At 52.9% G+C, this 24,938-nt stretch overlaps 12 protein-coding genes and 2 non-coding genes across 14 annotated transcripts; 5 read left to right on the plus strand and 9 right to left on the minus strand.

The window, feature by feature from the left end:
* Positions 1–399: 399 nt before the first annotated feature.
* Positions 400–1,157, minus strand: ASPZODRAFT_11589 (hypothetical protein; the record flags this gene model as incomplete). Its single annotated transcript, XM_022721123.1, has 2 exons — positions 400–1,022; positions 1,082–1,157. The coding sequence occupies 2 exons, from the start codon at positions 1,155–1,157 to the stop codon at positions 400–402; spliced, it is 699 nt and encodes a 232-aa protein (XP_022585245.1).
* Positions 1,158–1,799: 642 nt separating this feature from the next.
* ASPZODRAFT_126660 (hypothetical protein) lies at positions 1,800–2,889 on the plus strand. The gene has a single exon (XM_022721545.1). The coding sequence runs from the start codon at positions 2,187–2,189 to the stop codon at positions 2,847–2,849; it is 663 nt and encodes a 220-aa protein (XP_022585246.1). The 5' UTR covers positions 1,800–2,186; the 3' UTR covers positions 2,850–2,889.
* A 2,050-nt stretch (positions 2,890–4,939) lies between these two features.
* Positions 4,940–6,265, plus strand: ASPZODRAFT_54773 (hypothetical protein; the record flags this gene model as incomplete). The annotated part of the gene is made up of 1 exon (XM_022728490.1): positions 4,940–6,265. One exon carries the CDS (start codon positions 4,940–4,942, stop codon positions 6,263–6,265), a length of 1,326 nt encoding a protein of 441 aa, XP_022585247.1.
* Positions 6,266–6,757: 492 nt separating this feature from the next.
* ASPZODRAFT_137882 (hypothetical protein) lies at positions 6,758–7,936 on the minus strand (the record flags this gene model as incomplete). Its single annotated transcript, XM_022724391.1, has 1 exon — positions 6,758–7,936. The coding sequence occupies one exon, from the start codon at positions 7,934–7,936 to the stop codon at positions 6,758–6,760; it is 1,179 nt and encodes a 392-aa protein (XP_022585248.1).
* Positions 7,937–8,365: 429 nt separating this feature from the next.
* Positions 8,366–10,157, minus strand: ASPZODRAFT_55150 (hypothetical protein; the record flags this gene model as incomplete). The annotated part of the gene is made up of 3 exons (XM_022728521.1): positions 8,366–9,430; positions 9,499–9,843; positions 9,933–10,157. 3 exons carry the CDS (start codon positions 10,155–10,157, stop codon positions 8,366–8,368), a joined length of 1,635 nt encoding a protein of 544 aa, XP_022585249.1.
* A 625-nt stretch (positions 10,158–10,782) lies between these two features.
* Positions 10,783–10,855, minus strand: ASPZODRAFT_t22. Its single transcript has one exon. It is a non-coding gene; the product is annotated as a tRNA-Val (tRNA).
* Positions 10,856–10,967: 112 nt separating this feature from the next.
* ASPZODRAFT_86317 (hypothetical protein) lies at positions 10,968–11,924 on the minus strand. Its single transcript, XM_022730277.1, has 3 exons — positions 11,849–11,924; positions 11,572–11,805; positions 10,968–11,525 (listed from the first exon to the last, which is right to left on the minus strand). The coding sequence occupies exons 1-3, from the start codon at positions 11,885–11,887 to the stop codon at positions 11,031–11,033; spliced, it is 768 nt and encodes a 255-aa protein (XP_022585250.1). The 5' UTR covers positions 11,888–11,924; the 3' UTR covers positions 10,968–11,030.
* A 947-nt stretch (positions 11,925–12,871) lies between these two features.
* On the plus strand, positions 12,872–14,058 carry ASPZODRAFT_86322 (hypothetical protein). The gene is made up of 2 exons (XM_022730278.1): positions 12,872–12,977; positions 13,041–14,058. The coding sequence occupies exons 1-2, from the start codon at positions 12,922–12,924 to the stop codon at positions 13,747–13,749; spliced, it is 765 nt and encodes a 254-aa protein (XP_022585251.1). The 5' UTR covers positions 12,872–12,921; the 3' UTR covers positions 13,750–14,058.
* A 99-nt stretch (positions 14,059–14,157) lies between these two features.
* On the minus strand, positions 14,158–15,656 carry ASPZODRAFT_56841 (hypothetical protein; the record flags this gene model as incomplete). The annotated part of the gene is made up of 3 exons (XM_022728640.1): positions 14,158–14,730; positions 14,813–15,516; positions 15,572–15,656. The coding sequence occupies 3 exons, from the start codon at positions 15,654–15,656 to the stop codon at positions 14,158–14,160; spliced, it is 1,362 nt and encodes a 453-aa protein (XP_022585252.1).
* Positions 15,657–18,096: 2,440 nt separating this feature from the next.
* On the plus strand, positions 18,097–19,499 carry ASPZODRAFT_86328 (hypothetical protein; the record flags this gene model as incomplete). The annotated part of the gene is made up of 1 exon (XM_022730279.1): positions 18,097–19,499. The coding sequence occupies one exon, from the start codon at positions 18,097–18,099 to the stop codon at positions 19,387–19,389; it is 1,293 nt and encodes a 430-aa protein (XP_022585253.1). The 3' UTR covers positions 19,390–19,499.
* A 106-nt stretch (positions 19,500–19,605) lies between these two features.
* On the minus strand, positions 19,606–19,687 carry ASPZODRAFT_t21. The gene has a single exon. It is a non-coding gene; the product is annotated as a tRNA-Pro (tRNA).
* A 261-nt stretch (positions 19,688–19,948) lies between these two features.
* Positions 19,949–20,620, plus strand: ASPZODRAFT_11599 (hypothetical protein; the record flags this gene model as incomplete). The annotated part of the gene is made up of 4 exons (XM_022721127.1): positions 19,949–19,977; positions 20,028–20,061; positions 20,116–20,371; positions 20,454–20,620. The coding sequence occupies 4 exons, from the start codon at positions 19,949–19,951 to the stop codon at positions 20,618–20,620; spliced, it is 486 nt and encodes a 161-aa protein (XP_022585254.1).
* ASPZODRAFT_126671 (hypothetical protein) lies at positions 20,301–23,245 on the minus strand. Its single transcript, XM_022721546.1, has 2 exons — positions 23,017–23,245; positions 20,301–22,951 (listed from the first exon to the last, which is right to left on the minus strand). Exon 2 carries the CDS (start codon positions 22,841–22,843, stop codon positions 20,678–20,680), a length of 2,166 nt encoding a protein of 721 aa, XP_022585255.1. The 5' UTR covers positions 22,844–22,951; positions 23,017–23,245; the 3' UTR covers positions 20,301–20,677.
* A 628-nt stretch (positions 23,246–23,873) lies between these two features.
* On the minus strand, positions 23,874–24,914 carry ASPZODRAFT_11601 (hypothetical protein; the record flags this gene model as incomplete). Its single annotated transcript, XM_022721128.1, has 1 exon — positions 23,874–24,914. A coding segment is annotated over one exon (1,041 nt), but the record flags the coding sequence as incomplete, so codon positions are not given.
* Between the last annotated feature and the right edge of the window lie 24 nt (positions 24,915–24,938).

Here is a 24,938-nt window from a genome sequence, read left to right on the forward strand (position 1 = left end):
AAAGAAGGCTGGTATTCTCATTGGTGGCGGAGTAATACTCTATCATGATTCAGGCAGTAATACATGAGGCAGTGTAGACTGCTCTAGACTTATCTGCAGACCAGCCAACTAGAGCCCGGATTGTCAAAGCTTCTTGCTTCTTATTTCTTATCTGCAGCAGATGGTCTCCTCCACATTGATCCTGCACACTCTTATTTGCTCTGCGAGGGAGGGGATTGGGGGAAGATACAGGATTTGGTTCTGCAGGGTACATCGGAGTCCGAAGGGTGAGGACCGAGCTAGAAAATGGCAAACGGAATGGTGGCTGCCGTGCATGTCTGGCAGGCCAATTGATTTGATTAACAGTTATGTTGGCTACCAAACTGGGTGCTATTTCCAAGCCATTGATTTGAACACGGCTCAATGCCCGTGAGGAGCTTCATCGGCGAAATCCTGAGGGGTCCGCTTCTCTGCCTTTGCCCCAATGTCGTAGTAGTCGTAGATGCCTTCCTCGCGTTTAGCCTTGGTAGCCTTGGAGTCGATGTCGTAGTAGTCGTAAATCCCCTCTTCTCGCTTGTTCTTGCTGGCTTTGGCCCCAATGTCGTAGTAGTCGTAGATCCCTTCTTCCCGCTTGTGCTTGGTAGTTTTGGAGTCGATATCGTAGTAGTCGTAGATCCCTTCCTCCCGCTTGTGTTTGGTAGCCTTCGCATCAATGTCGTAGTAGTCATAAATACCTTCCTCCCGCTTGCTCTTGGTAGCCTTCGCATCAATGTCGTAGTAGTCATAAATACCTTCCTCACGCTTGCTCTTGGTAGCCTTGGCATCGATGTCGTAATAGTCGTAAATCCCCTCTTCCCGCTTGTGCTTAGTAGCTTTTGCATCAATGTCGTAGTAATCGTAGATGCCTTCTTCCCGCTTATCCTTGCGAGAGGCCTTCGCGCCAATGTCGTAGTAATCGTAAATCCCCTCCTCACGCTTGTGCTTGGTAGCCTTCGCATCGATATCGTAATAATCGTAGATGCCCTCTTCACGAGCCGTCAAAGCTATTGGGTTCAGTTCATGGCCTCAATGCAGAAGAAATGATGTATATGAGTAGACTCACCTCCAGCAGCCGGAACTGGCGCGGCATAAGCCAGCCCGAGAGTCGCTGCGGCGGCAAAGATGAAGGAAATCCGCATATTGGGGGGGTGAGTGGTATATTATAGGGTATATAGAGGATAGAGGTGTGGTGTCAAATAACTATCAAGCAGGGAATGCCCTTATATAGGTATCATGTTCAGAGAAGAAATTCTTGTGACCAACCCGTTCAATGAAGGAAAAAAAATCCCTCATCTAGATTTCACCCATTGCAATGCCCTCTTCGCCATTATGACGCTAATAGGTCGCTCCCATATTCCTAATGGACCTGATTGATATCTTGACACGGCGGCGAAGCGGTCTCCGGGATCCTTCCACGGCTCTCCTATCCATTCAACGATGGGAGAAGAGACGCTAGGGGAAAGTGACCGTTAGGATCAGGGAAAGCATGAGGGGTTCTTGCATGATCTGAGGTGAGATTTCAAGTCTCCAATGTAACGATGGCTTGAAGAGCAGGATCTGGCCCGCATCTCAGGGTCTTATCATGCTGTGTCACTCGTATTCAGTGATGGTCAGGTTGGTGAATACCCGAGGTAATAGGTGATTGATAGGGATTCCGCAGTCATTGCGTGACAGTCTTTAGTGCCCAGAGACGAATATAAAAGTTGGCAATGAGCCAGTGCATGGCTAGGAAGAACCTACTACTCGGTGGCTTCCTCACCTTCCAAAGAAAAAAAAAATGCCATACGAAAAGCTCTCCCGGATTTTCTCCTCCGCCAGGAAGACGTATATCTCTGTTCCTGCATACCGGGACGAGAAGGATGCCGACGAGAGACTCCTGTCCGAGGATTCATCAAGCACTGTCAACGAAATCCCCGGATATTCTAGCAGCCTGTCAAGAACTCGGTATCGGCTTTCATTGATCTTGAATGTGGTCTTTCTCGTTGCAGTCATCTGTGTGGTTGCAGCTGGCTGGTCGGACCTGGTCTTGCGGTATGGTGACAAGCATCACAATGGTCTGCTCAAGAAGACCTCTCAGCCATGTAGGATGCTATCTCTGATAGAGTTGATCAAAGAATTTTGTAGTTGAAAGTGCTGACGATGGATGGCCAGCCCCCATCCTAAATCAAATGCACATTCCCGTCTCGACTGTGCGTCGGAACGGCTCTCTTCTTCCTAACAACCCGCCCAGCATCTACCGACAAGACCCCAGCCCCGAGGTAGACGCCGCATGGCATCGAATTGCGAATATCAACCCGATCGCCATGAACGCCGACGAAGTCCGCCGCAACGGCTACGACCCGAGTATTGTAGCCGAATGGCCGGCAGAGTACGGTTTCGGACCCGGAGCGTTTGTCGGACGCCTCGACGTGTTCCACGAGCTGCACTGTCTCGACCTGCTGCGCCGCGAGGCTCACTACGAGCACTACTATCCCGAGTGGCCCAAGTCCGAGGGCGGCGCACCGGAAGACCACCGCGTGCACATCTCGCACTGCGTGTACAGTCTTCTGCAGAGCCTCATGTGTTCTGCCAGCACGGATCCCTTCATCCACTACTGGGTGGATGTGGGTGACGAGCCATACCCGGACTTCAGTATCAATCGGCAATGCCGGGATTTCGACGCAGTCTTGCGCTGGCAGGAAGAGAACTCGGTTCCCATGAGCCAATACCGAAACGTGATCCGCAAGCCTTTGGGTGTGATCCCGCGGATCATGTCGGATGAGTATAAATATATGGTCGGGCTGTTGCAGAAGGAGGGACGAAAGCCCTCTAGTAGCCATCACCACGGGTAGTTAGTTTATAGTTAGGAGATCTGAGTTGTTTCAATTAAAATTTATCGACGAATATCACTTGTTTTTTTCGTAAAAGCAATCAGTATCTTGAAAATTCTAGAGGCATTCACCTATTATTAGCTACTAAAGGGTAAAACCCCCATTCAAAGCGACACTTCTCATTATACAGAGTACAGAGTACTTCTCTTTATGCTGATCGGCTCCTCTCTAGCTTCTTTGTTACCTATCACACAGGGTCTGTTGGATGGCATAATTCGACCTGTCTTGTGCATCTCAAAATCGCATAGGCTGCTGCCTGTTCTCGAAACCTCGGTTTCCAGTGTACCTCTACCTCTGGCGTAGTCGGATCTAATGCAACGAACTGACTCGTCAGCAGGGATTGAGAAGAAACAAAGAAAAGAGTCGTAACCTCTTACTGCGGAGGGACGGAAGCCCTCTGCGAATCCATTGTGATGATTTAGCATCACCTCTCCGACCCAACGTCATCAGCAAACGATTCGGTCATGAAAAATAGCCTCGGCTAGCTGCTTGCAGCTTTGGGGAATCCCGTTATCCCACTTCTGAAGCCCAGATACACCGTACCCGCGGAAGCGTCTTGTTGTTCATACCGACCAGGGTCCGAAACGAGACGACGTAGTCCATCGCCTCCGTACGGCGAAATTTCGTTCCAAATATCGACCTTGTTCTTTGTAGTATCGAAGCGCGAATTATGCACTCGGTCGGGGAGACCAGCTTTTCCGCACTGCCTCCAGCGACCGACGACGCGCAACCTCGTGGCTAGGGAATCTGGCCGGTCTGACGGGTTCGTTCTTTCATTCCGCATTCTCCGCCAGTGATGCACATGTAATCCACTCCATCTAGGCATCACCGTTCAGTATATTCTGCGAGAATTCGCGCGGTTGCCGCAGGTTAGAAGAGGGGGGAGGGGGAGAGAACAGACCGACTCGCAGGGCTCCCCCAAACCATCACGACCGGGTTATGGAGGGGAGAAGAGACTGTGTCTTATCTTTTCTCCTTCTCTTCACTCCATATCGTCGGATTAACTCCTTGACACCATCGTAGGCCACCCGCTGAGCTCCCTTACCGATCTCGTTTTCGTGCAACCAGCGAGTCCCGGGACACCACGTTGACCGAGTGGCGAAAAGAGGTCCCACTATAGAACAGGCATTCTCAAGCGGTCAATCTCGCAGGACTCATTATTATCTAGGAAGACTCCTAGGAGGTAGACGTCAGCTACTCCGTCGAGTGCAACGTGCAGTCGGGAGTGACAGTCGCTCTTCGTGTCAAGTGGGGGAATAGAAAAGTGGGAGAAGAAACACAACAAAAAACAGAGGAACTGAAGGACTAGAGAACTAGAGGACTAAAGAGAGAAATCATCAGAGAAAATCACTCCCATTATACAGTAAATAGTAATAGCCAAGCTAATAGAATGATCGGAAGACGTGAGCCGAAGATATCAGGCATAATAGCCAGCTCCAGCTCTCTTTATAATTCTTCGGATGCCGACAACAATAATATAACAACCGAATTCCTGGTACTTTTACCAGTACTTTTTACAGAGTATCTAGCAGTCAACTAGTCACTAATCACCTACTATCTTTTACATAATGTAGCAGGGATAAATGCCCTATAACGCTACTGGTTGATTGTCATGACAACTTTTAGTGGCCGAATAAACGGCCTCTTGATCCTCACTCCATACCTACTACATACTATATACTACATACCGAGGTTCACTGACTGACTATTAATTAACTAGCTACTCCGTAGTGACGCAAGATCTTGATTCAGGCGGTTCGCTGCAGATCCTGTACGGCCTAAAGGTTTTGCTGGGCTGTACAGTGTACCTAGGCAGCATTGTTTTGGGATGTGTTTCTATTTACAGGTTGCTTGAGAGTGCTATCTTTGGGAAGCGATAATCACATAAATATCGCAAGGGATCGGTTATTGACTGAGAAATCAAATTATCGAAAATATCAAGTCTCATTATTCATTCATCCATCATTTCAGATACCCTCACAATGCAGCGATTTTTGTCATTATTTGTTGGAAGCCAGGCGATACAGCAGCTCGGAGGCAGCGGCAACACAATGGCTCTAAAGACACGCAATACAAGTGTCTCTCTGAGCAACCACACAGCCGGGATGCTGGCGACGGAGTACGGGACCATTTTCGATGTGGATGTGACGGTGGGAAACCAGACCTTCCAGTTGCAGGTCGACACGGGCAGCAGTGACCTGTGGGTAGCGAAAACCGGCTTCATTTGCATCAACCAGACGTCGAATCTGGAGCTGCCCGAGGAAGAGTGTGAATACTCGTCCCATCTATACAACATCTCAGACACGTACCGGCAGATCGCCAACGAGACCTTCGGCGTGCAGTATGGGGATGGGATTGTGGGCGGTGCCATGGCGTACGAGGACATCACCCTCGGCGGCATTACCGTCAAGGGACAGAAGATCGGCATTGGAGAGCGGTCCACTCCCATGGGCGACGGGGTCAACAGCGGGCTCATCGGCCTGGCGTATCCGGCCCTGACTTCTGCCCACCCGGGCACAAACATCTCCAACACATCCTATTTTTATGACCGCGCCGTGTATAGCCCCCTGTTCAACACCATGTATGAACGAGGCCTCGTCGATCCATACTTCAGTATCACCCTGGCGCGCACGCCCCAAAACAGCTCGTCCGGGTTCGGCGGCTATCTTTCCCTCGGGGAGCTGCCACCTGTGGCCCACAGTCCCAACTTCTCCGTTGTCCCCGTCGAGGTCACCGAAAATATCCCTCTCAACTTCACCTCCGGCAAACGTGTCCGCTCATACTGGAGCATCTCAATCTCCGGGGCCACCTACGGCCCGGCATCGAATGGCTCCGACTCCGACGACTCCTCCTCGTCGTCGTCGCTAACCACCAACTCCACCTCGTTCCAGGCCTTTGTCGACAGCGGAAACTACGTCTCCTTCCTCCCAGCCGCCATTGTTGACCCCATCAACAAGATGTTCTCCCCACCAGCGACATATGATGCCTCGCTGAGCGCGTGGGTCGTCGACTGCGCCGCCACCGCACCCACCTTCGGCCTCCAGATCGGCAACCAGACCTTTTTCCACAACGGCTCCGATCTCATTTATCAACTCGGCGACATCTGTATCACGAGTCTGACCAGCTCTGAAAGCGTAGCATACGAGGGTGTAGTCCTCAATATCATCGGTGTTCCGCTTCTGAAGAACGTGGTCGCCGTCTTCGACTTTGGCAATAACGAGATGAGATTCTCGCGGCTGCTGGACAACGAAACTGCTGCTGCCAACACGTCGACATCTCAGGTAACATCGGGTGAAAGTCCGGCTGTTGTGCGTCCGCTCAAATCCACAGCTCTAGCACTGTCTGCTGCAGTGTTACTGGCTGTTCTTGTGGGATGAAGTGAAAATGAAGTGACTCGTCGAGTTGGCCAAATTAGGAAGGCGCGAAGGACCTATTTTTAGCCGTGTCACACCGCCTTTTTTTTCTTTTCCTCCTTCTTCTTGTTCTTCTTCTGTCTTTAGCATTTGACAACTTCCTTCCTGTATCATGTTCGATAGACTGTTCTTCCTCTTATGCCATTCTGTTTTAGCCGGATCTGAAGATATAACCTTCTCAATCATCACGGTAAGAGGATTCCTGCGGAAAGACTGCAGTGTACCCCTGAATGAATGGCTGCAGCCGACTCAGGCTCAAGACACGTCAAAGGGATGGATACTACTGCTATGTAGTACCGCTTGGAGAGGTTAGTAGTTCCTATGACGACGACTGCTGCGCCGACTCTGTAAGTCGGGCTTATCACGGCTTATACAGAGACTATCTCCATATCTACTTTGACCAAGCCTTGCGTTTCAAACTTGTTCGCTGGGTATCATATTCTGTTACTCTTCACACTATACTACTGCACTCTCCAGCATCGTCAACGCCCTAGTCATTTCCGGGCCGGTATACGAGACGCCGAGGACCTGTCCAGGAGGACGCTCCTGCAAACAGATGCACTGCGTCTTGTTCTCTCTCTCGTCCAGTCGGAATGAGACGGGACTCCTTTCCCTCGCCGAGGGACTCAAGCTGAGTTCCTGGAAGGCGACAGCTTGCAGCCGGGGACAGTCCTGGGCGAGCGCATGAAAAACCGTCGCCCAGGTCGCCAAGTCGATTGGAACAGCAACAGAAGCAGCAGTGGAAAATGAAATAGAGGAATCAGAGGATAACAGACAGACATTATGCAGCACAAGCGATGACAGCGACCTGCCCAGCCGGGAGAGAAACAGCCGCAGATCCTCGGCACGACAGGCGGTATGCTCGATCGCCAGCTCAGTGATAGGCGCGAGTCTCTCCACGCGTGCGAGCTCGTACACAAACTCGCCCGCCAGATCTGCAGGAGCGAGTCGCAGTGAGAGGCTGGTGAGTTGCGGCGCATGCACGGCCATCCCAAGCAGGAAGGGCAACGTCTGGACCGTGACCAACTGGTGGAGCTGCATCGTGCGCAGCGCCGACCAACCATTAGGCAACATGGATGCACTACTGAACCGCCTTGTCTTTGGTAGCCGGCGCATGTCGATCGACCCGGAGCGGTAGACAAGCTGGAACGAGCGGACGGGAAGCTGCGTCGTGTTCAGGAGATCCAGCACAACGCCCAGCACGTCGGAGGTGGTGAGCTTTGCAGTGCTGGTTTCAGGGTACCCCGCGTAAACGGCAAAGGAGTCGCAATGAGGAAACCGAAGCAGACTTCGCCTCAGCCTTTCGGTGTTACGAATGGCGGGTTCCTCCTTGATGGTACCCCACGGGTACCTCTCCCAGACGAAGCCCTCACCCAGGGAGACACCAGCCCGTCGCGCGAAACAGATCGAGCGGACGTTCTCACGCAGGTGACCGTGGCTCGCGATCGCATCGAGCCGCGCCACGCTGCTCGTCGACAGATCGCAGCCCAGACTGGAGAAGAAGCGCGCGCTGAACGTGTACAAGGTTCTCTGCTGGGTGTCCCGGCAGGTAAGTCGCAACGCGAACAGCTCGGGTGTCCCTGTAAACAGAGCTATCTGCTCCAGTAGCTCCGGTGGCAGTGTATTCAGCGACATGATAGATACTCTATGCAAGGAATCCAAGCATCCAGAGATTCAAATACGTGCAGAAAGTTATCCTCGGTTTTGTCAGACTTCAAAGAGGGGGTGTCACGTGAAAAGATATATCATACAAGTATATAGTAGCTAGCGTAAGTAGATGTAGTAGTGGTAACTCAAGTAGATGAAGACTCCTCCAATGATAATCCGGATATACTAATCATCCAGCATTGATGTATCAAGCTATAAGGATGAAACACGACTTGATAACACGACTTGATTAAGTAGGGTAACCAGAGTAATGCACAAGCACATTGATTGTTTAATATGATGTATATAATATGGAATAGCGATACTGAATTCAACTCCTGTGCTGTCTACCCCGCATATTCCACCCCCAGACTATGACGTCAGACATCTATTAAACAATAATACCAACTATACAGTCTATACCTCCATGACCCCCGCCATCCGCCTCCACATGGTACATTTCTCGGTCAACTGGTTCGGGACGGCCTCCATGACAGAGGCGTTTGTCTGCAGACGCAGTCTAGAGGTAAGATTCCGCTCCGAGCGAGGCCACACGGGCGCCCCCGCGGATCGTAGCGGGTTGGGGTCGAGCGTCAAGATGAAACTAACCCAGTAGGCCATTGTGACGGGGACAATGGCGCTGTTGAGAGTTGAGTAGGAGGGATCTGCCGGGCCGGCGAACCCGGGCCCGAAGATGGCGGCTGTTTCGAACATGTGCGGGACGCCGAGGCCGGCGGCCTGGTTGAGCGGCGACAGGACGTTATAGCGATATGTCCAGACGGGGGATGTCTGTCTTGCGGCAAGGGCGGTGGCTATCTCGAGAGCGGGACAGGTAAAGGTTGCGTCGCCGTATGCGGCGGAGAGAGAAGGGAAGTAGGCGCGGTGGGCTGGTAGGGCGGGGAGAAGCAGCGGGTACGCAGTGTTGATCTCCTTGAGCTGCGGGTCCGTCAGGTGCGGATAGTTTGTTTGGAGGAAGGAAGAGACCTCGTCTGGCGTCGAGGCATCAGACGCAAAGGTCGACCCTTCGTCTGTGTCGCTGCCGACCATCAGGGGCACGGAGAGGAACCGCCCTGTATCGAAGAGGCGGTACAGGTCGTCAGGAATCAAATCGCCGTCGATGACGGGAAGAAAGTACCAGGTCGGTAGTGGGGAAGAGGTGGTCGAACGGGCACCGGGAAAGGGGGACGGCACGTTGGCGGCTTGAATGGTTGCTATATCGAGGCCACGGAGACATTCCAGCGTCTTCTTATCATCGTCTTCTTTCACTTTTTCTCCAATGGCACACCCTGTATCATTCACGAAACGATCGTACTGGAACTGCATCTCCGCGACGGTACGCTGCGTCGGCCAGAACGGCGACTGCGCGACAGCCCCGACGAAGAGACCGTCGTCTCGTCCGCCGTATGCAACGAGGTGATGCGCCACCGATCCTGCGCCTGCGGAGGCGCCGTGGATAACCACATGGGATGGGTCGCCGCCAAACTATTATCCAGTCAGTCATATGAAGAAGAGTAGCCAGAAATGATATTAGAAAACCAGGGTTATCTTACCATTTTGATGTACTGCTGTACCCAGCGCAACGCCTTCCGTTGATCCAACAAGCCGACATTCAAGTCGCCATGCTGCCGCACCTGCTCGCTAGCAAGAAATCCGAGAGCTCCCGTGCGGTAGTTGAAGTTGACAAAGACCATCTCGAAGCCAGCCTGCTGGATGACAGCAGTGCCGTTGAAGTTGGCGTTGGCGTCGGCTGCGTACCCGCCGCCCTGAATGTAAAGCCAGACGGGCAGCCTGGACTTGGAGGTGGCATTGGAGGGGGTGAAGACGTTGATGAAGAGGCAGTCCTCGGCCTGCGAGTCGGAGACGGTCTGGCTGACCCCGACGCAAATGGGGCGGAACTACCCGTTGGTTTTGTTTAACCATGGTTGTATATAGATATATGTATATATATTGTGGAGGGGGGGTGGTTCTCCATTTGTTTACTCACCCTAGAAGCATCCTGGATGGTCGAGGAACGCGGCGGATCGGCTGGTGCACGGAACCGTCGCTCACCCAGCGGCGGCGCAGCGTATCTCAAGCCCAGAAACTGGGTGACACCGGCGGGGAGACCGACGCCCTGGTATGCGGCATAGCCCAGGTCGACGATGGGGGCGTCGGCGGCGCTGGGAGGGGAGGCCAGCACGGTGAGGAGCAGCGAGAGGAAGATGAGCATGTCGGTAGACAGACAGATTAGAGACAGAGGGCAGTGGTCTTTTCATTTGCACCGGACAATCTGCTGGCCCGTGGGTGTCCCACGGTGTGGACGGTATGTGCAAGGTGTTGCAGGCTGCATCCCTTGCGTCGAACCTCGGAATCTAGACATTGCAGATGGGAGTGCGGAGTATCGAGGGCATACTATATGTTGTATATCCCGGGTATATATCAGAGGAACGTCAATCATAATGGCTTGATAGGTACCGTCTTACCTCGACGTTTCTCTTGGTTGGCCGCAGACTATCCAGACGCGTGAGTTGCCGTAGGAACTGTACAAACAGGTGGCGAAGATAGATGAAGGGGGGATAGATGCTTAGATGAGGATAGTAGATGATGCCTAGGTAATGGTATGGATGAATAAGAGAGTAATAAAGAGAGTAGCAAAGAGAGTAGGAAGGAGAGGTGAAAGAGAGTAGGGAGGAGAGAAGGAGGTTTTGGTTTCAGCACTTGGATGATCAAAAGCCAACTGGCGACCACCACCATCAACTGGCTAATATCGATTTGGGGTAAACGATCAGATCAGAAACTCATCAAACCATTTATATATAGATGGATCATAAAAAAAATAAAAAAATAAAAAAGAATGATCGACGCAGGGATCGAACCTGCGATTTTCCGCGTGTAAAGCGGACGCCTTAACCACTGGGCCAGTCGATCTAGAATTGCAAGTGGGTCTTTTTTTGACCACAAGAGTTGACTAAAAAAAGAGTGTAGGAGGGTGTAGGTGTACCTACACTCTTTAACTTGATAGAATAACTACATTTCAATCCATGACAATAACTATATGAGTCCATAAGAAGCAAATTCTGGACTAGAACTATCACTATCTACCTCACTCCTCCAGCGCGAGATGAGCATCAAACCAGACAACCGCCTGGAAAAAGGCCTGCTCCTTGGCATACCGTTCCTTCGCCACAGACATATCCCCCCGGACGGCGAACCCATGCTTGACGCCTCCAAACAGATTCATCTGCCACGGAAACCCCGCCGCCACGAGGATATCCTCGCTCTTCCAGCGCAGCTCGGGGGGGAACACTCGATCCGTCTCCGCCGCGGCAATGGACAACGGCCCCTTGATGGCCGCCAGCTCGGCCTCCTCGGTCGACGACGGGTGAGCGATGAACCCGACATCCACGCCCTTGCCCTCTGCCAGGGAGCGGATGACGTATTTCGCGCCGAAGCAGTAGCCTACACTTCCGATCTTCTTGATGCCCAGCGTGTCGCGCAGGTAGGCGATCGCCCTGGTCACCAACGGCTCGACGGCTTCCAGCGTGTGGGGGGTTGTTCCGTTGGACCCGTGGGCGCGCCATCCTTGCATATCGAAGTCCTGGAATATTAATATATAACCCACTCTCTCGACTATGAATACTTACTGGCCCTCTGTTCATCGGAACAGGATCCCCGTTCATCAAATCAAGCAGCAGGGTGTAATAGCCGTTGGCAGCGAAATGGTCCGCCATCAGCTTCGAGTTCTGCCAGATCCCAAGGACATCAGGCAGATAGAGAATCGCCACGTCGCGATGAACACGCCCAGACGGTTCGGCGATGTAGGCGTCTACACCGGCGACTTGGATGGTTTTCCCGGTGGGAGTGCCTTCATGGCGAATCTGCTGGATTAGCAGATGGCACAAACGAGATTGATCAACTTACACCAACGGTACAGCAGACAGCAGGGGGAAGAGAGGCCATATTGATAGTATCAAATATCAAAAAGTATAATATAAAGTATGATAAATGATGGATCTGTACGAGGAGAAACAAGCATTCGAATACCCCACATACCCCGCCATGCGTTAGTAATACTATTATTCATCCTATAGTCAGTATATATCTATCTATATATATGTCTATATGTCTATGTCTATGTCTATATATATATCTATATGTCTATGTGTATTACTCTTTATTATTACTTTTTACTTTACCTACTCTCTGTTATACAGTACTTTACTTACTCTCTGTTATACAGAAATATCAATTTCTTGGCGCCCCGCTTGTAATATGTTGCAATTGACCATTCCTATTTAGGATCAGTCTATATTCAATCTAAGTCCTATATAATTCTTTTTTCTATTTTATCCCCCTTTTCTTCTTTTCATTATCTAGGGAAGTATCTAACTTACCATTAAATAACAAGGTATATATACTAATTCCTAGGCTAATTCCTATTTTATCCCTGCGTCGATTCCTGCGCTGATTGCTGCGTTAATTAGGTGATTTCTAGTACGTCAGACCTGAGTATCTAGATAAGTGTTATTGCGGAGGGCTGTAGGTCCAGAGCAGACTTAATTTATAGAGCTCTACTCTATAATATCTTGATTTAAATAATAATAATAATTGATATAATAATTATAGCCTCCTCTTTGAGCCCCCTCGCGAAGCGAGGGTATTAGGCTCATAGATAAATATTATATCTATATATTAACTACTATCACACTCATAGCATAATTATGAAGATCCATTAATGAGCAATGCCTAGACCTTTATATGGATAATCTTTACTTATTCTCTAGTACTTATTATGTAGTAACCATGTGTCTACTCGTCTTCAATATCCGATCGGCTATTGATCGGAGCTCCACCGAGTATGCCTCAGGCAGCAGGAAACCACCATAAAACCCCTCTCTACCCCCTCTTGGATCCGCAATTCTCTCAAACCATTCACTGAATAGATTTCTATCTTCATATATTTCTATCTGCATTTCATCAGCACTTCCTCCACAATGGTTGACAATGAGATTCGTGGCCGTCTGGCTCTCATCACCGGTGCTTCGGGCGGGTAAACACTTCCCCTCACCCTCAACCTCAACCCCTCTTATAGAATTGACTGACCTTCCTTCAGGATTGGCGCTGCCTGTGCTCGCGATCTGTTCGCTCAGGGCGCCCACCTCGCCCTGACGTACGCCTCGCGCCGTGACCCCGTCGACGCCCTGATCGCCGAGCTGCGCGCGCAGGACCCGGCCCGTCGCCTGTCCGCCCACCAGGTTGACGTCGCCAGCGCCGAGCAGATTGAACGCGTCTTCGTCGAGCTGGCCGAGGCCCACGGCCAGGCGGGGCCGGACATCCTCGTCTCCAACGCAGGCTACGGCAAGCGCATCCCGCACATCAACGACATCCCCGTCGACGAGTTCGACTTCACCATCACCGTCAACCTGCGCGCCTCCTTCATCCTCGCCAAGCTCGCCGTCCCGCACATGCAGGCCGCCAAATGGGGGCGCATCATCTTCGTCTCCTCCATTGCTGCCATCGGCGGCGGCATCAACGGCTGCCACTACGCCGCCAGCAAGGCCGGTCTCACCGGTATGATGAAGAACCTCGCCATGAAGCTGGCCGCTGACGGCATCACCGTCAACGACGTCGCCCCCGCCATGATCGGCGACACGGGCATGATCCCCGACGCAAAGCTCCTCGAGGGCACCCCCGGTGACGTCCGCAACATCCCCGTTGGCCGTCTTGGTGTCCCCCAGGAATGCGCAAACGTCGTCACCATGTTCTGCCGCACCGGTTACATGACCGGCCAGAGTGTCCTGCTCGCCGGTGGTCTCCGCTGAGCAAGGGCAATCTCATCGGCCTTCATTCATCCATTCTTCACCAATTTCAAAAGATACCCTGTATATAAACTTCAACTCTCCTATCTTCCAAAAAAAAATTGCAGTATCTGGCCATAATGACTCTCCATCAATGCATGGATTATTTGGACGTTGTAAACACAGGCCTGGCCAATACCATGAAATTTTACCAAGAGAGAGAGAGAGAGAGAGAGACATACTGAATCCATTGACTTAGGAAACACCATTGTGGAACCAAGCAAGTTTGACAGTTAAATCGAATATAGACTAGATTGAGTAGTTGTTTATCTGGGAGACAATTCAATATATTATCCAGAAGAAGAAGAAAAAAAAATTATGCCAAAATGTTAAAAAAAAAAAAAAGAAAAAGCGAAGAGAGTCTTGTCTAGATCACTCCCATATCATCCACCCGGTGGATCCCACAACGGCAATCATCATCAACCCGGTCAAGATGCCGGCTGCTGCGCGATCTCCCGCAGTGATGGTCCGGGTGACGGTCCTGGGCTGTGTGGGAGTTGGCTGCGACCCAGCAGACGGATCACCCTGGCTAGTACCGCCTGTGCTGTTGGTCACCGGGGGTACAACCCGAGCGATGAGATTCGCCTGGAACACTTCCATGGCGCTCATCTGCTCGCCAACCCCCAGGCTCCCGTCCCAGGATCCCTGTGTCCACTTCAGACCGCAGGAGGTGCCCTGGCTGCCTCCTGTGCACGCCTGGGCGGCCGCCTGTGCCGACGCCCGCAGCTTCGTGATCACCGCGTCGTACGTAAAGGGCGCCATTTGCGTCGTCGCCGCCATCCACCGCGACAGGTATGCTTTGAATGAGCGCTGGTCCACTTTGCATGTGTTGACCGTCTCACACGCTCGTTCATACATTACATCCTTGGGATTGTCTATAAAGAAGACCCCCGCTGCGTCCAAGATGCTCTGCGTACGGTTTTGCCAGAGAGGATCGCCGTTGGTCTTCATCGTCAGCCCACACGCACATACATATATATAGAGATAGATGTCTTTTCTTTGAATGGATGGAAAAAAAAAGACTTACGTAGTTGAACATGTTGGCTGCGCCCAAGAGGTATACTCCGGCATTGTATGTCCACTGAATGCGGTTGAACTCGGTGCAGTTCTGCGTGTCGTCCGCCCCGTCCCAGAACTCGTACTCTGGCGACATGAAGCCCAGGGCAGTGGTCCAATCCCAGACCTTGACCGCCCAGTCCGCATATGTCTGGTTGTTCGTGTACTTGGCCAGCCGGGCCGCCAGGTTGAAGAAGCAGCCGTTTGAAATGGTATTCTTGTAATTGTACCCATTATTCCAGGTGAAGATCTGCCATCGCAGCCCCCCACCGCAAGTCTCCATATCCCAACGGGTGGCCTGCTCGTTGAACACGGCCTGCGCCAACTGCAGCCATTGAGGCTGGTCTGCTGGTGGATTGGGGAAATTGCGCTCCGCCGCAGACATGGCGGCCACCGCCCAGAATCCTTGGTCGTCATTACCTTCGGTCCGGGTCTGATTTGCAGGCATAAAGTCCGCCGTCGGCGCGGCCTGCCACAGCATGCCTTGCATCGTGATGTCATTCCATGTCGAGTCGCCCGTATAAAACCAGTAGTCGACCAGAGCGCCGAACATAGCACCCGCTTCCCACCAGTAGTACGGGGTGGGCAGATTACCCGGTGTATCACCTAGATGGTTACCTGTGTAGTAGGACATCATCTCCGTGGCGGCTATCTTGGCTGCCGCTTTGATCGAATCTATAGACCGGATTAGTATATGAGGCAGGTCTCGAGGTGGGAAGGGGGGACATACTCGGATCATCAAGATCCAGATCAATCGCACCCACGGAGCATGCTCCAATGAGAACAGCAGTCAAGATCGTTCTCCATGAAGGCATTGATAACTCATTATGTAATTGTAAGAATACAACTCGCATGGTGGTGTCGTGAGCAAGAGACGACCACCAAGCGAGACATCAACAAAAAAAAAAGAGAGAGGAAGTCGGAAGATACACCCTCCCACGGGCTATCTGATCAGGAAGCGAGGGTCAGCTAAACCTCACTGGCGGACAAAAAAAAAAAAAAAAAAAAAAAAAAAAGGCCAAACAGTATCTTCTATGCGAATCGCCCAGCTCAGTAAACAAAGATGTTGATTTGAAAATCCACTTTCAAGATCAGAGGAATGCTCGAGGAGCAGTCGACGTCAGCGTGAAACAAGGGCTGATCAACCACATTCCAACAAGAGGGGTTCTAGCAGATCAAAATGAAAGGAGATGCAGATCACCAGGGATCACATCACGGCCCCTGTTGGATATCACCGAGTCATCCTGCGATAATTAGGTAGATACCCATTGCATGGGTGTTAAAGTTTACAGACAATATCGTCATGTCATCGTGATCTTCGGATCGGCCCAGGGATGTAACAGCGGAGGGGTACATCTCAGCCACTGACTCTCTGCTTCTCTGCTTCTCTGTAGCAAATCAGACATCATACGAGTCATCAAGGGTTGCACAAGCCCGCGTGGTGGCCCGTGGGCCCGTGTCACCGGAAGATATCACCGCAAACGAAGATCCAGGAGGAGTCCAACAAGTTAATTAAACTACACACAACTCCGCATTGACAACGGTCTAGACATCTTCTCTCAAGTTATCAGAATACTTCGATCCGTGCCTGATCTCCTCCTGGATCACCGAGCAACTCTCGCAACAGAAAACTTCCAAAGATGTTGATCAACTACTCACTATAGGCATCTTTGAGCAGGAGATTTGTAAAAGGACTCTTTGGGTATCAAACGGTTAGATTGTGGGCATCCGGCTGAATTTTCCTCATATATCTTCGCATCACTCTATAGGTGGTTTCTGACCATAGACAACATACTTAGCAGGACAAATGAGTCAAACACTGACAAGAGAAGAAAGAAGAATAATAGCTCACATGTCATAGTAAGAGTGGGTGCTCCGATTATTGGCATCGTTACGTGCCATCATTGCCTGGATCTGTACTTCGTCGGCACTCCAGCCGTACTCCGAGGTGGTCACAGATAAGGGCCATGCTTCCAGGCCTTGAAGGAACTGTAAAAGATTCCACGTGCTAATTTCTTTCTAATTGCGGTTTTTTCGTATCAGATCCGTCATGTGGTGAATCATGCCCAGTCGGTCTTGCTCAATATCATCATCGAGGAAAGGACGTGCTGTTGGAGCATGATTAGAAGAAGGAGAAAGAGAGTGTTGAATCATCATCATCCTAGATGATCTATGAGGAATTGTACATTGATAAAGTAATAGACGGCAGGCACGGTCCAAGTATATTGGTCAGTCCAATCACACCTGCATACACATTGCTGATGCGAATCCTGAAGAGACGGTGTGAGATCCTGCTTTTCTGCTTACTCCATAGACAGCCAACCGTTATCATGCGTAGATGATAGGTCATGCCCAGAGAACAGAACGAGCGGGCTGGAGATCTTGAAGTCACTCTACCGAGAGGAAAGGACGATGAGGATCAGAATGAGAGAAGAACGTCATGAAACGAGAGAGAGAAAGTCGTTGAGAGGAGGAGAGAAGGAGAAGAGGAGAAAAACCACCAGATTTGGAAAGAGACGAGGAAATCCAACCTGGGAAGGAGCGATGGGCACTGGACGGGACTAGGCCCGATCCGCTTAGCGCTATAACAACCCGACAGGGAACCCATGGATGGAAGGTACTACCTAGGTACCTTATGTAGTAGATCAGGTAAGGTAGGTACCTACCTGGTACCTAGTACCTAGTCCTGTATCTAGCGGCTTACCAGATTTTATTGTATTTCAAGTCATCTCCATTTTCGTCTGCCTCAGGCTGCAACTAAAATCAATACAGAGTACAACCAACTACTAACCAGGTACCAAGCAGGTACCTAGACGAGATTCTTTGCTCGGGTGGAAGGGAACTCACTCCAAACTTGGTAAATCCACCTAGCCATTCCAGGATCATAGAGGGAGTCATGTTTAATGTGAGAATGGCTGCCTTAACCCTCTTTCTCTTGTCCTGAGATATACAACCACAACAACCTCCGAAAATGATGCTCCATGCTCCTAGATTTCATCCTCCCGCGTACAAGGAATGCCTTTGCTAGTATCTGAAGTCAGTAACTACAATACTACATGTTCAACCAAGTATACCCGTTCTAAGTATCCACGGAGTAATCTGATTTGTGTATAATTACCCCGCTTCCCCGCGTTTGGTTCGGGGTATTGACCACCGACTGAAGAAGAGAAGGTGGGATATAAACCGACTCTCTTCATATAACAAAATATACAAACCCCTTGTTGATCTGTACATCGTTTTAAAATAGCGTTATCTATGAAGAAATACGCTCTGGTTGGAACTGGCGGCCGCGCCATCTTCTTCTACACGGCGCTGGCGACCGAGTTTCGCAGCACGGCGCAGCTGGTAGCCTTTTGCGACATCAACCAGACGCGCATGAACTATGCGAATGAGCGGCTGCGGGAGCTGGGCCATGCGGAGGTGCCGACATACCTCGCCCGCGACTTTGAGCGGATGGTGCGTGAGACGGGGGCGGACGAGGTGATTGTGACGACCATCGACCGTACGCACCACACGTACATTGTGCGGGCGCTCGAGCTGGGTTGTAACGTGGTGACGGAGAAGCCGATGACGATCGACGCGCCGCGCTGCCGCGAGATCTTCGATGCCGTCGAGCGGACTGGCCGCCGCGTGCGGGTGACCTTCAACTACCGGTACGCACCGCACAACACCCGGGTATACGAGCTGCTGGCGGCCGGGGAGATCGGGCAGGTGCATTCGGTGCACTTTGAATGGCTGCTCAACACGCAGCACGGAGCGGACTACTTCCGCCGGTGGCACCGCGACAAGCGCAACAGCGGCGGCCTGCTGGTGCACAAGGCGACCCACCACTTCGACCTGGTCAACTTCTGGCTGCAGAGCCGGCCAGAGACCGTCGCCGCCATGGGGGACCTGCGATTCTATGGACGCGAGAACGCCGAACGCCGCGGCGAGACCAAGTTCTATTCACGCGCCCACGGCAGCGCGTACGCCGCCGACGACCCGTTCGCCCTCCATCTGGAGCAGACGCCGCAACTCAAAGCCATGTATCTGGACGCCGAGGCCGAAGACGGCTACCACCGCGACCAGAGCGTGTTCGGCGACGGGATCAGCATCGAGGACACGATGAACGTGCTGGTACGGTACCGATCCGGCGCGGTGATGACATACAGCCTGACGGCCTACTCGCCGTGGGAGGGCTTCCGGGTCGTTTTCAACGGTAGTAAGGGCCGACTCGAGGTCGAGGTCGTGGAGAAGTCATACGTCAACTCGGGCGGCGATCAAGCGCTCGAGGGGGCACTCACCTCGCACTCGATCCTGCTGCGACCGTTGTTTGGCCCGCCACAGGAGATCGAGGTCCCTGAAGCCACCGGTGGACATGGCGGAGGAGACCCCCAGCTGCTGCGCGATTTGTTTGGCGAGTCGACAGAGGACGACCGGTTGAGACGGGCAGCATCACATGTGGACGGAGCGCTGTCGATTCTGACCGGAATTGCAGCCAACCTATCGATTTCGAGGGGTACGATGGTTTGTGTGGATGATGTGATGAAAATCGAGGAGAAGGAGTAGAAGGAGTAAGGGTGAGGGTGAGGGTGAGAGTGAGGGTAGTAGGGGATGGCACAATATATATAGGAGCAGTTGGCCCGAACGACGAAAATAATACAACTACTTTGCAGTCCTCAGTGGGTAAATCAATACTTTTAAATCATTTCTAGAATAATCAGATGATAATAATAAAACAAAACAGCATGTCAAAATAAAAGTGTAAAAAAAAAAAAGAAGATCGGCCTGAACTGGGAATTGAACCCAGGACCTCTTGCACTTCAGTTGACCCGAAGCAAGAATCATACTACTAGACCATTCAGGCGGTTGAAAGCAAACCCGCAATTAGAGTCCCAAGTACTTTCTGTCCCGCCGCCTTGCCTGTTCTGACTTAGCATTAGTGACAGAAGCTGCCTGACTCCTGCCTGAGGCATAAAATCCTAAACTGGTTTTTCCCACCGAAACGAATCTTCTCCTCCTCCTCCACGCTTATGCAGACCATTTTAGAGACGGTTTCCAGCCTCAGAAAGGCCGCTATTTGTGCCTAGACGCCGACAGAGCCGACAGTCGGCCGCCACTTCCTGCCATGCTCCTCCAATGCTCTCATCTGCTTAGGTTTGGCGCACGTCCCCAGCTGCTGCGAACGCGTGCTGATCCCCGCCTAGCTATGGCAGTTTACTCGGCATCCAGGTCTTTCAGGTAGAGTCCTCATCACGTCAAGGGTTGGTGGGATGGTGATATTAATCTGCATAGACCTGCGTGAATGGCATTGTGGCCTTCCATTCCCTACCGCGTCCCTATTTCTCTGTTCTCCAGACAGCCATCTTCCCGGTCTATTTCTCTCTACAGGCCTTCTTACCCCTGGCCGTGGTTGCAACCTCGCTGGGCTTCAACAAGGGCCAACTGCTGTCTTCCAAGAGCATGGCTGTCGTCTTTGGGGCCGGATTGCTCAACCTGCTCGTGTTCCGCCCGTTGACCTACAAGGTCATCACAGAGAAGAAGCGTCAAGGTAAGGGGGAGGGGAGAGATTTTGCCTCGCACACATACAGCGTAAGCTCTGGGATATATCAAAATTGCTGATCCAAGGATAGAAATTCGCGACAAGAGGAAGAGCTACGATCCCCCGCCGCATTCGCCTGCCATGGTTGCGCTGAATCGTCGCTTCGTCTGGATCCATACAACTTCCATTCTCATCAACCTGGGCGGCCTGTTAGCGACAATGGAGTACGGGATAGCACTGAGCAAAAGATTATCATAGACTGCAGTTCTGCAATTAATTCGACTTCTTATTGGCTTCCCCCCCCCCCACAAACTGTTAAATACCGGTCCACTCCAGTGGCTCCGACACAGTAAAGTCCGTTTGGCTCGACAGATCCACCGACGATTGACCGACATATACCGTGTAACGGCCAGGATTCGCCCGCCAGCAGGACCTGTCGGCGTCGTACAGGCTCACGGCGTACCGGTCGAGAACCACAGAGATCGTCTGGCTCTGGCCCGCAGCCAGTTCCACCTTGACGAACTCCTTGAGCTCCTTGATTGGTCTCTTGCGTCCGATCGTCGTGGCCGGCATCCCCACGTAGAACTGCACGACCACCTTGCCGGTACGACTCCCCGTGTTCTGTACATCGCACTTCACCTCGACCGTGTCTGACCGACTGGACAAGACAGCTTGCTGCTGCTGTACGCTAGCTACCACACGGGCGTTCGATACAGCAAACGAAGTGTACGAGAGGCCGAATCCGAAGGGGAAAAGCGGTGTTGGGGTCTCTTCGCGGTCGTAGAACCGATATCCCACATCCAACCCTTCCTCATACTTGATCAAGAGAGTCTCCTCGTCTGCTGGGAAGTTCCCAAACGACGGGTTATCCTCGACCTGTCGGGGCCACGACAGCGGTAATCGACCGCTGGGGTTGACGGCGCCTGTCAAGACGCGCGCCACCGCATGGCCGCACTCCTGGCCGGGGAACCAGGCCTGCACGACTGCAGGCACCACGTCAAGGACCTGAGTAAGGCCGACGGGCGCGCCGGAGAAGTTGACCACGACGGTGCGCGGGTTCTGCGCCGCGACGGCACGGATGAGGGCGTACTGCTCGTCCGTGAGGTCCATCGTGTCACGATCGAAGCCTTCGGATTCGATCTCATTGGTGGTCCCTACGCAGACGACAGCGGCGGCGCAGGCCCGCGCCGTCGAAGCCGCCGCCTCGATCGCACCTGGCACGTCGATCGCCTCGTGGAAGCGCAGTGCTGAGCCCTGAAACATGCGCCCGAACAGAGGCTTCGCGGCCAGGATCTCCGGGTCGGTCGCCCACGACTCAAGCGTGAGAGTGTACCGCACTCCGGCCTGCATGGCGAAGGTGAAGCGGCGCTCCAGCTTCGATTTGAAGAAGTAGAACGACTCGGGCTTCAGGGCGGTCTCCTGGGCTCGCTCGAACACCACGCGTCCGTTGATCGAACACACAGCCCGTCCCGTCGACACGACGGAAAATAGGTGCTCGCCACTACTTTCCGGTTGCAGATCGACCGTCATGCGTGTGCAGTACTCGCGGGCGAGGTACGCCGGCCATTGCTCCTTGATCATGTACTCCGGCACAGGCCTCGTCTCCGTGTGAACCAGGTTCTCGCCGACCACACTGCCGTTGAACCACTCCACCTTGACCGGCTGCTCGCCCTGTCCGCCGCCCGTCTGGAAGAGCAGACCAGCGTCCGCATGTGGCACGGCGCCAAACACCGGGACCCCCGGAGACACCGTTGTCTGGACGCCGAGCTGCGCGAACCCATCAACCAGATTGACTGCATGCAGGGCGTCAACGCGGGCACTGCCCCCGCCGCCGAGCGTGACGATGCGCGCATGGTGTCCGATGAGCGCGACAGTCTCCCCGGCAGCTAACGTCAGGGGTAAGACGGCGTCTCGGTTCTGCAGCAGGACGATACCCTCCGCGGCGGCGTCGCGGATGAATTCGTCTCGTTCAGGGTCCTCCAATGCCCGCTCCGGCGGTTCCTCCTCAGGGTGCTCCTCCCAGCGGCGGAGCCGGCGCGCGAGGTCCAGCACCCGGCGCGCGCTCTCGTCGATGGTTTTCTGGCTGACGGCCCCCTCGGCCACGGCCTGGAGCAGACGCTCGCCACGCCACTTGGGCGGCCCGGGCATCTCCAGATCGACACCCGCATTCATACCCTCCGCTGTGGAATACGTACCCATCCAGTCCGAGACGACCAAGCCGCGGAATCCCCATTCGTGCCGCAGCACGCCCTGCACCAGCCGCGGGTCGTCCGAGACGTACGTCCCGTTGACGCGGTTGTAGCTCGTCATGAAACACCAGGGGTCCGCCAGCTTCATGATCAGCTGGAAGGGCAGCAGATACAGCTCGCGCAGCGTCTGCTCGTCCACCTCCGTCGACAGTGTTGTGCGCAGATTCTCTGCATCATTGGCGACGAAATGTTTCGGCGTCGCCGCGATGCCAACGGATTGGCAGCCTGTCATGGGGTGATCTGTCAGTATCGTTTCAAGAGATTAGTTTCTACCTCCATATCGGGCCATACCATTCACAAAAGCAGCAGCCAGAACCCCCAAGACTACCGGATCCTCAGAGTATGTCTCGTAATTGCGGCCCCCTAGCAAAGCGTGTCAGGATGCTGATCAGTTCACAACAACAGGTGAAGAGGATCTCTTTCTGACCCAACGGCGAGCGGATGACGTTCAACGTCGGCGCCAACAGGATATTCGCCGCTTTACTCTGCGCCTCGCGCGCAATGGCTTTGCCAACATCATACAAGAGCCGACGATCAAAGGAGGCGCCCATGCTCGATCCGCAGGGGAAACACGCCGCTTTGATGCCGCTCACGTAGCTTTCGCCACGGGCTCCATTGGGGCCATCTGTTGTCTGGAGAGAAAGAGAGAAAAAAAAAAAAAATCAATCTCAATGATCAATATACCCGCTTCCTGATTCCTCGTACCTTCAAATGAGGGACAAAAATGTCATCACGCCTAATTACGGGGGTGCGCCACCAATCCCTGGCTGCCAGGAGGGAGACCTTCTCCTCCAAAGTGAGGCGGGCGAGGATCTCATCAATATCGACCGCCATTGCATAGAGAGACCCAGTAGAACAGTGAAATGAACTATTTTTCAGAACAGTGAATAGTAACTAACTAGTTAGTATTCAAATCTATTCTCATGGCGGGGCATCATCAGTCCATCGGCTTTTCTTCGGCTAATACGGGGACTCGGACCGATAATGCCGTATCTACTACATAGACCAAGAGGCAACAGACTCCAGAGTCAAAAGAATCAAGATACTACTAGTATCTACTTCTCTGGTGGTATACAGAAGAGAGATATGATATAGAAGGATAATTTTCTATTCTCTGGAAAAAGTTACACACAGTGTATGTCGTCAAGACAGGGATAAGAAGAGAAAAAAAAAGAGAATAGACAGGCACAGCCATCAACCATCATAAGTCGGGGGAGGGGGAGGGAGGGTTTCAACAATCAAACAGTCAACTACTAACTAAATTAAACACATGCAGTCGCCTTGGCAGTCACGGTTTCGGTCTCAGTCTCGGTCGCGGTGGCAACCTGCGTGATAGTGCTGGTGACCTCTGCCGCGGTGATGGTCACCGTGTTAGCTGCTCCCGACGCCGTCACAGTCACGGTGCTGGCATTCTTGCCCACGGCAGCAACCCCACTGGCTCCGGCAGCATCGCTAGCCACTGCAGTGATGGTCACGGTGCTGGTGGCTTCCGCGGCAGTAATAGTCATGGTGCTGGTGCTAGTGACTTCTGCAGCGGTGATTGTCAAGGTGCTGGTGCTAGTGGATTCTGCAGCAGTGACGGTCAGGGTGCTGGTGGTTTCCGCAGCGGTAATTGTCAAGGTGCTGGTGCTGGTAGACTCCGCAGCAGTGACGGTCATGGTACTGGTAGATTCCGCAGCAGTCACAGTCATGGTGCTGGTGGTTTCGGCAGCGGTGACGGTCATGGTGGATTCTGCGGCGGTGACGGTCATGGTGCTGGTGGATTCTGCGGCGGTGATGGTCGTAGTAGACTCTGCGGCAGTGATAGTCTTAGTGCTGGTGGACTCTGCGGCGGTGATGGTCATAGTGCTGACGCTCGTCCCAACAGCAGCGACCCCGGAGGCCCCGGCGGCGCCAGTGCCTGCAGCAGTGACAGTCACAGTGCTGACGCTTGTACCAACAGCAGCCACCCCGGAGGCTCCTGCCGTCATGGTGAGGGTGGAGACATGCGTCTCAGTAAAGCTGACCGTCGTGGTGGCCATGGCAGCAACAGAGGCCGGGCCGGTGGTGGTAGCGGCCTGGTACTGCGTGACCGTAACGCCACCAATGACGGTGGTAATGGTCTCAACGATAGTCACGGTCTCAGTGACGACCTTGGTCGAGGTCGTGCCGCCCACGACAAGGGTGGTCGGTTTCACAAGAACCTGAGTCGCCCCGCTGCTGCTGCTTCCACTGCTGCCACTGCTGCCACTGCTGCCACTGCTGCTGCTTCCACTGCTGCTGCTTCCACTGCTGCTGCTTCCACTGCTGCTGCTTCCACTGCTGCTACCACTGCTTCCACTGCTGCT

This window comes from Penicilliopsis zonata (assembly GCF_001890105.1).
Source record: "Penicilliopsis zonata CBS 506.65 unplaced genomic scaffold ASPZOscaffold_1, whole genome shotgun sequence".
Taxonomy (NCBI): domain Eukaryota; kingdom Fungi; phylum Ascomycota; class Eurotiomycetes; order Eurotiales; family Aspergillaceae; genus Penicilliopsis; species Penicilliopsis zonata.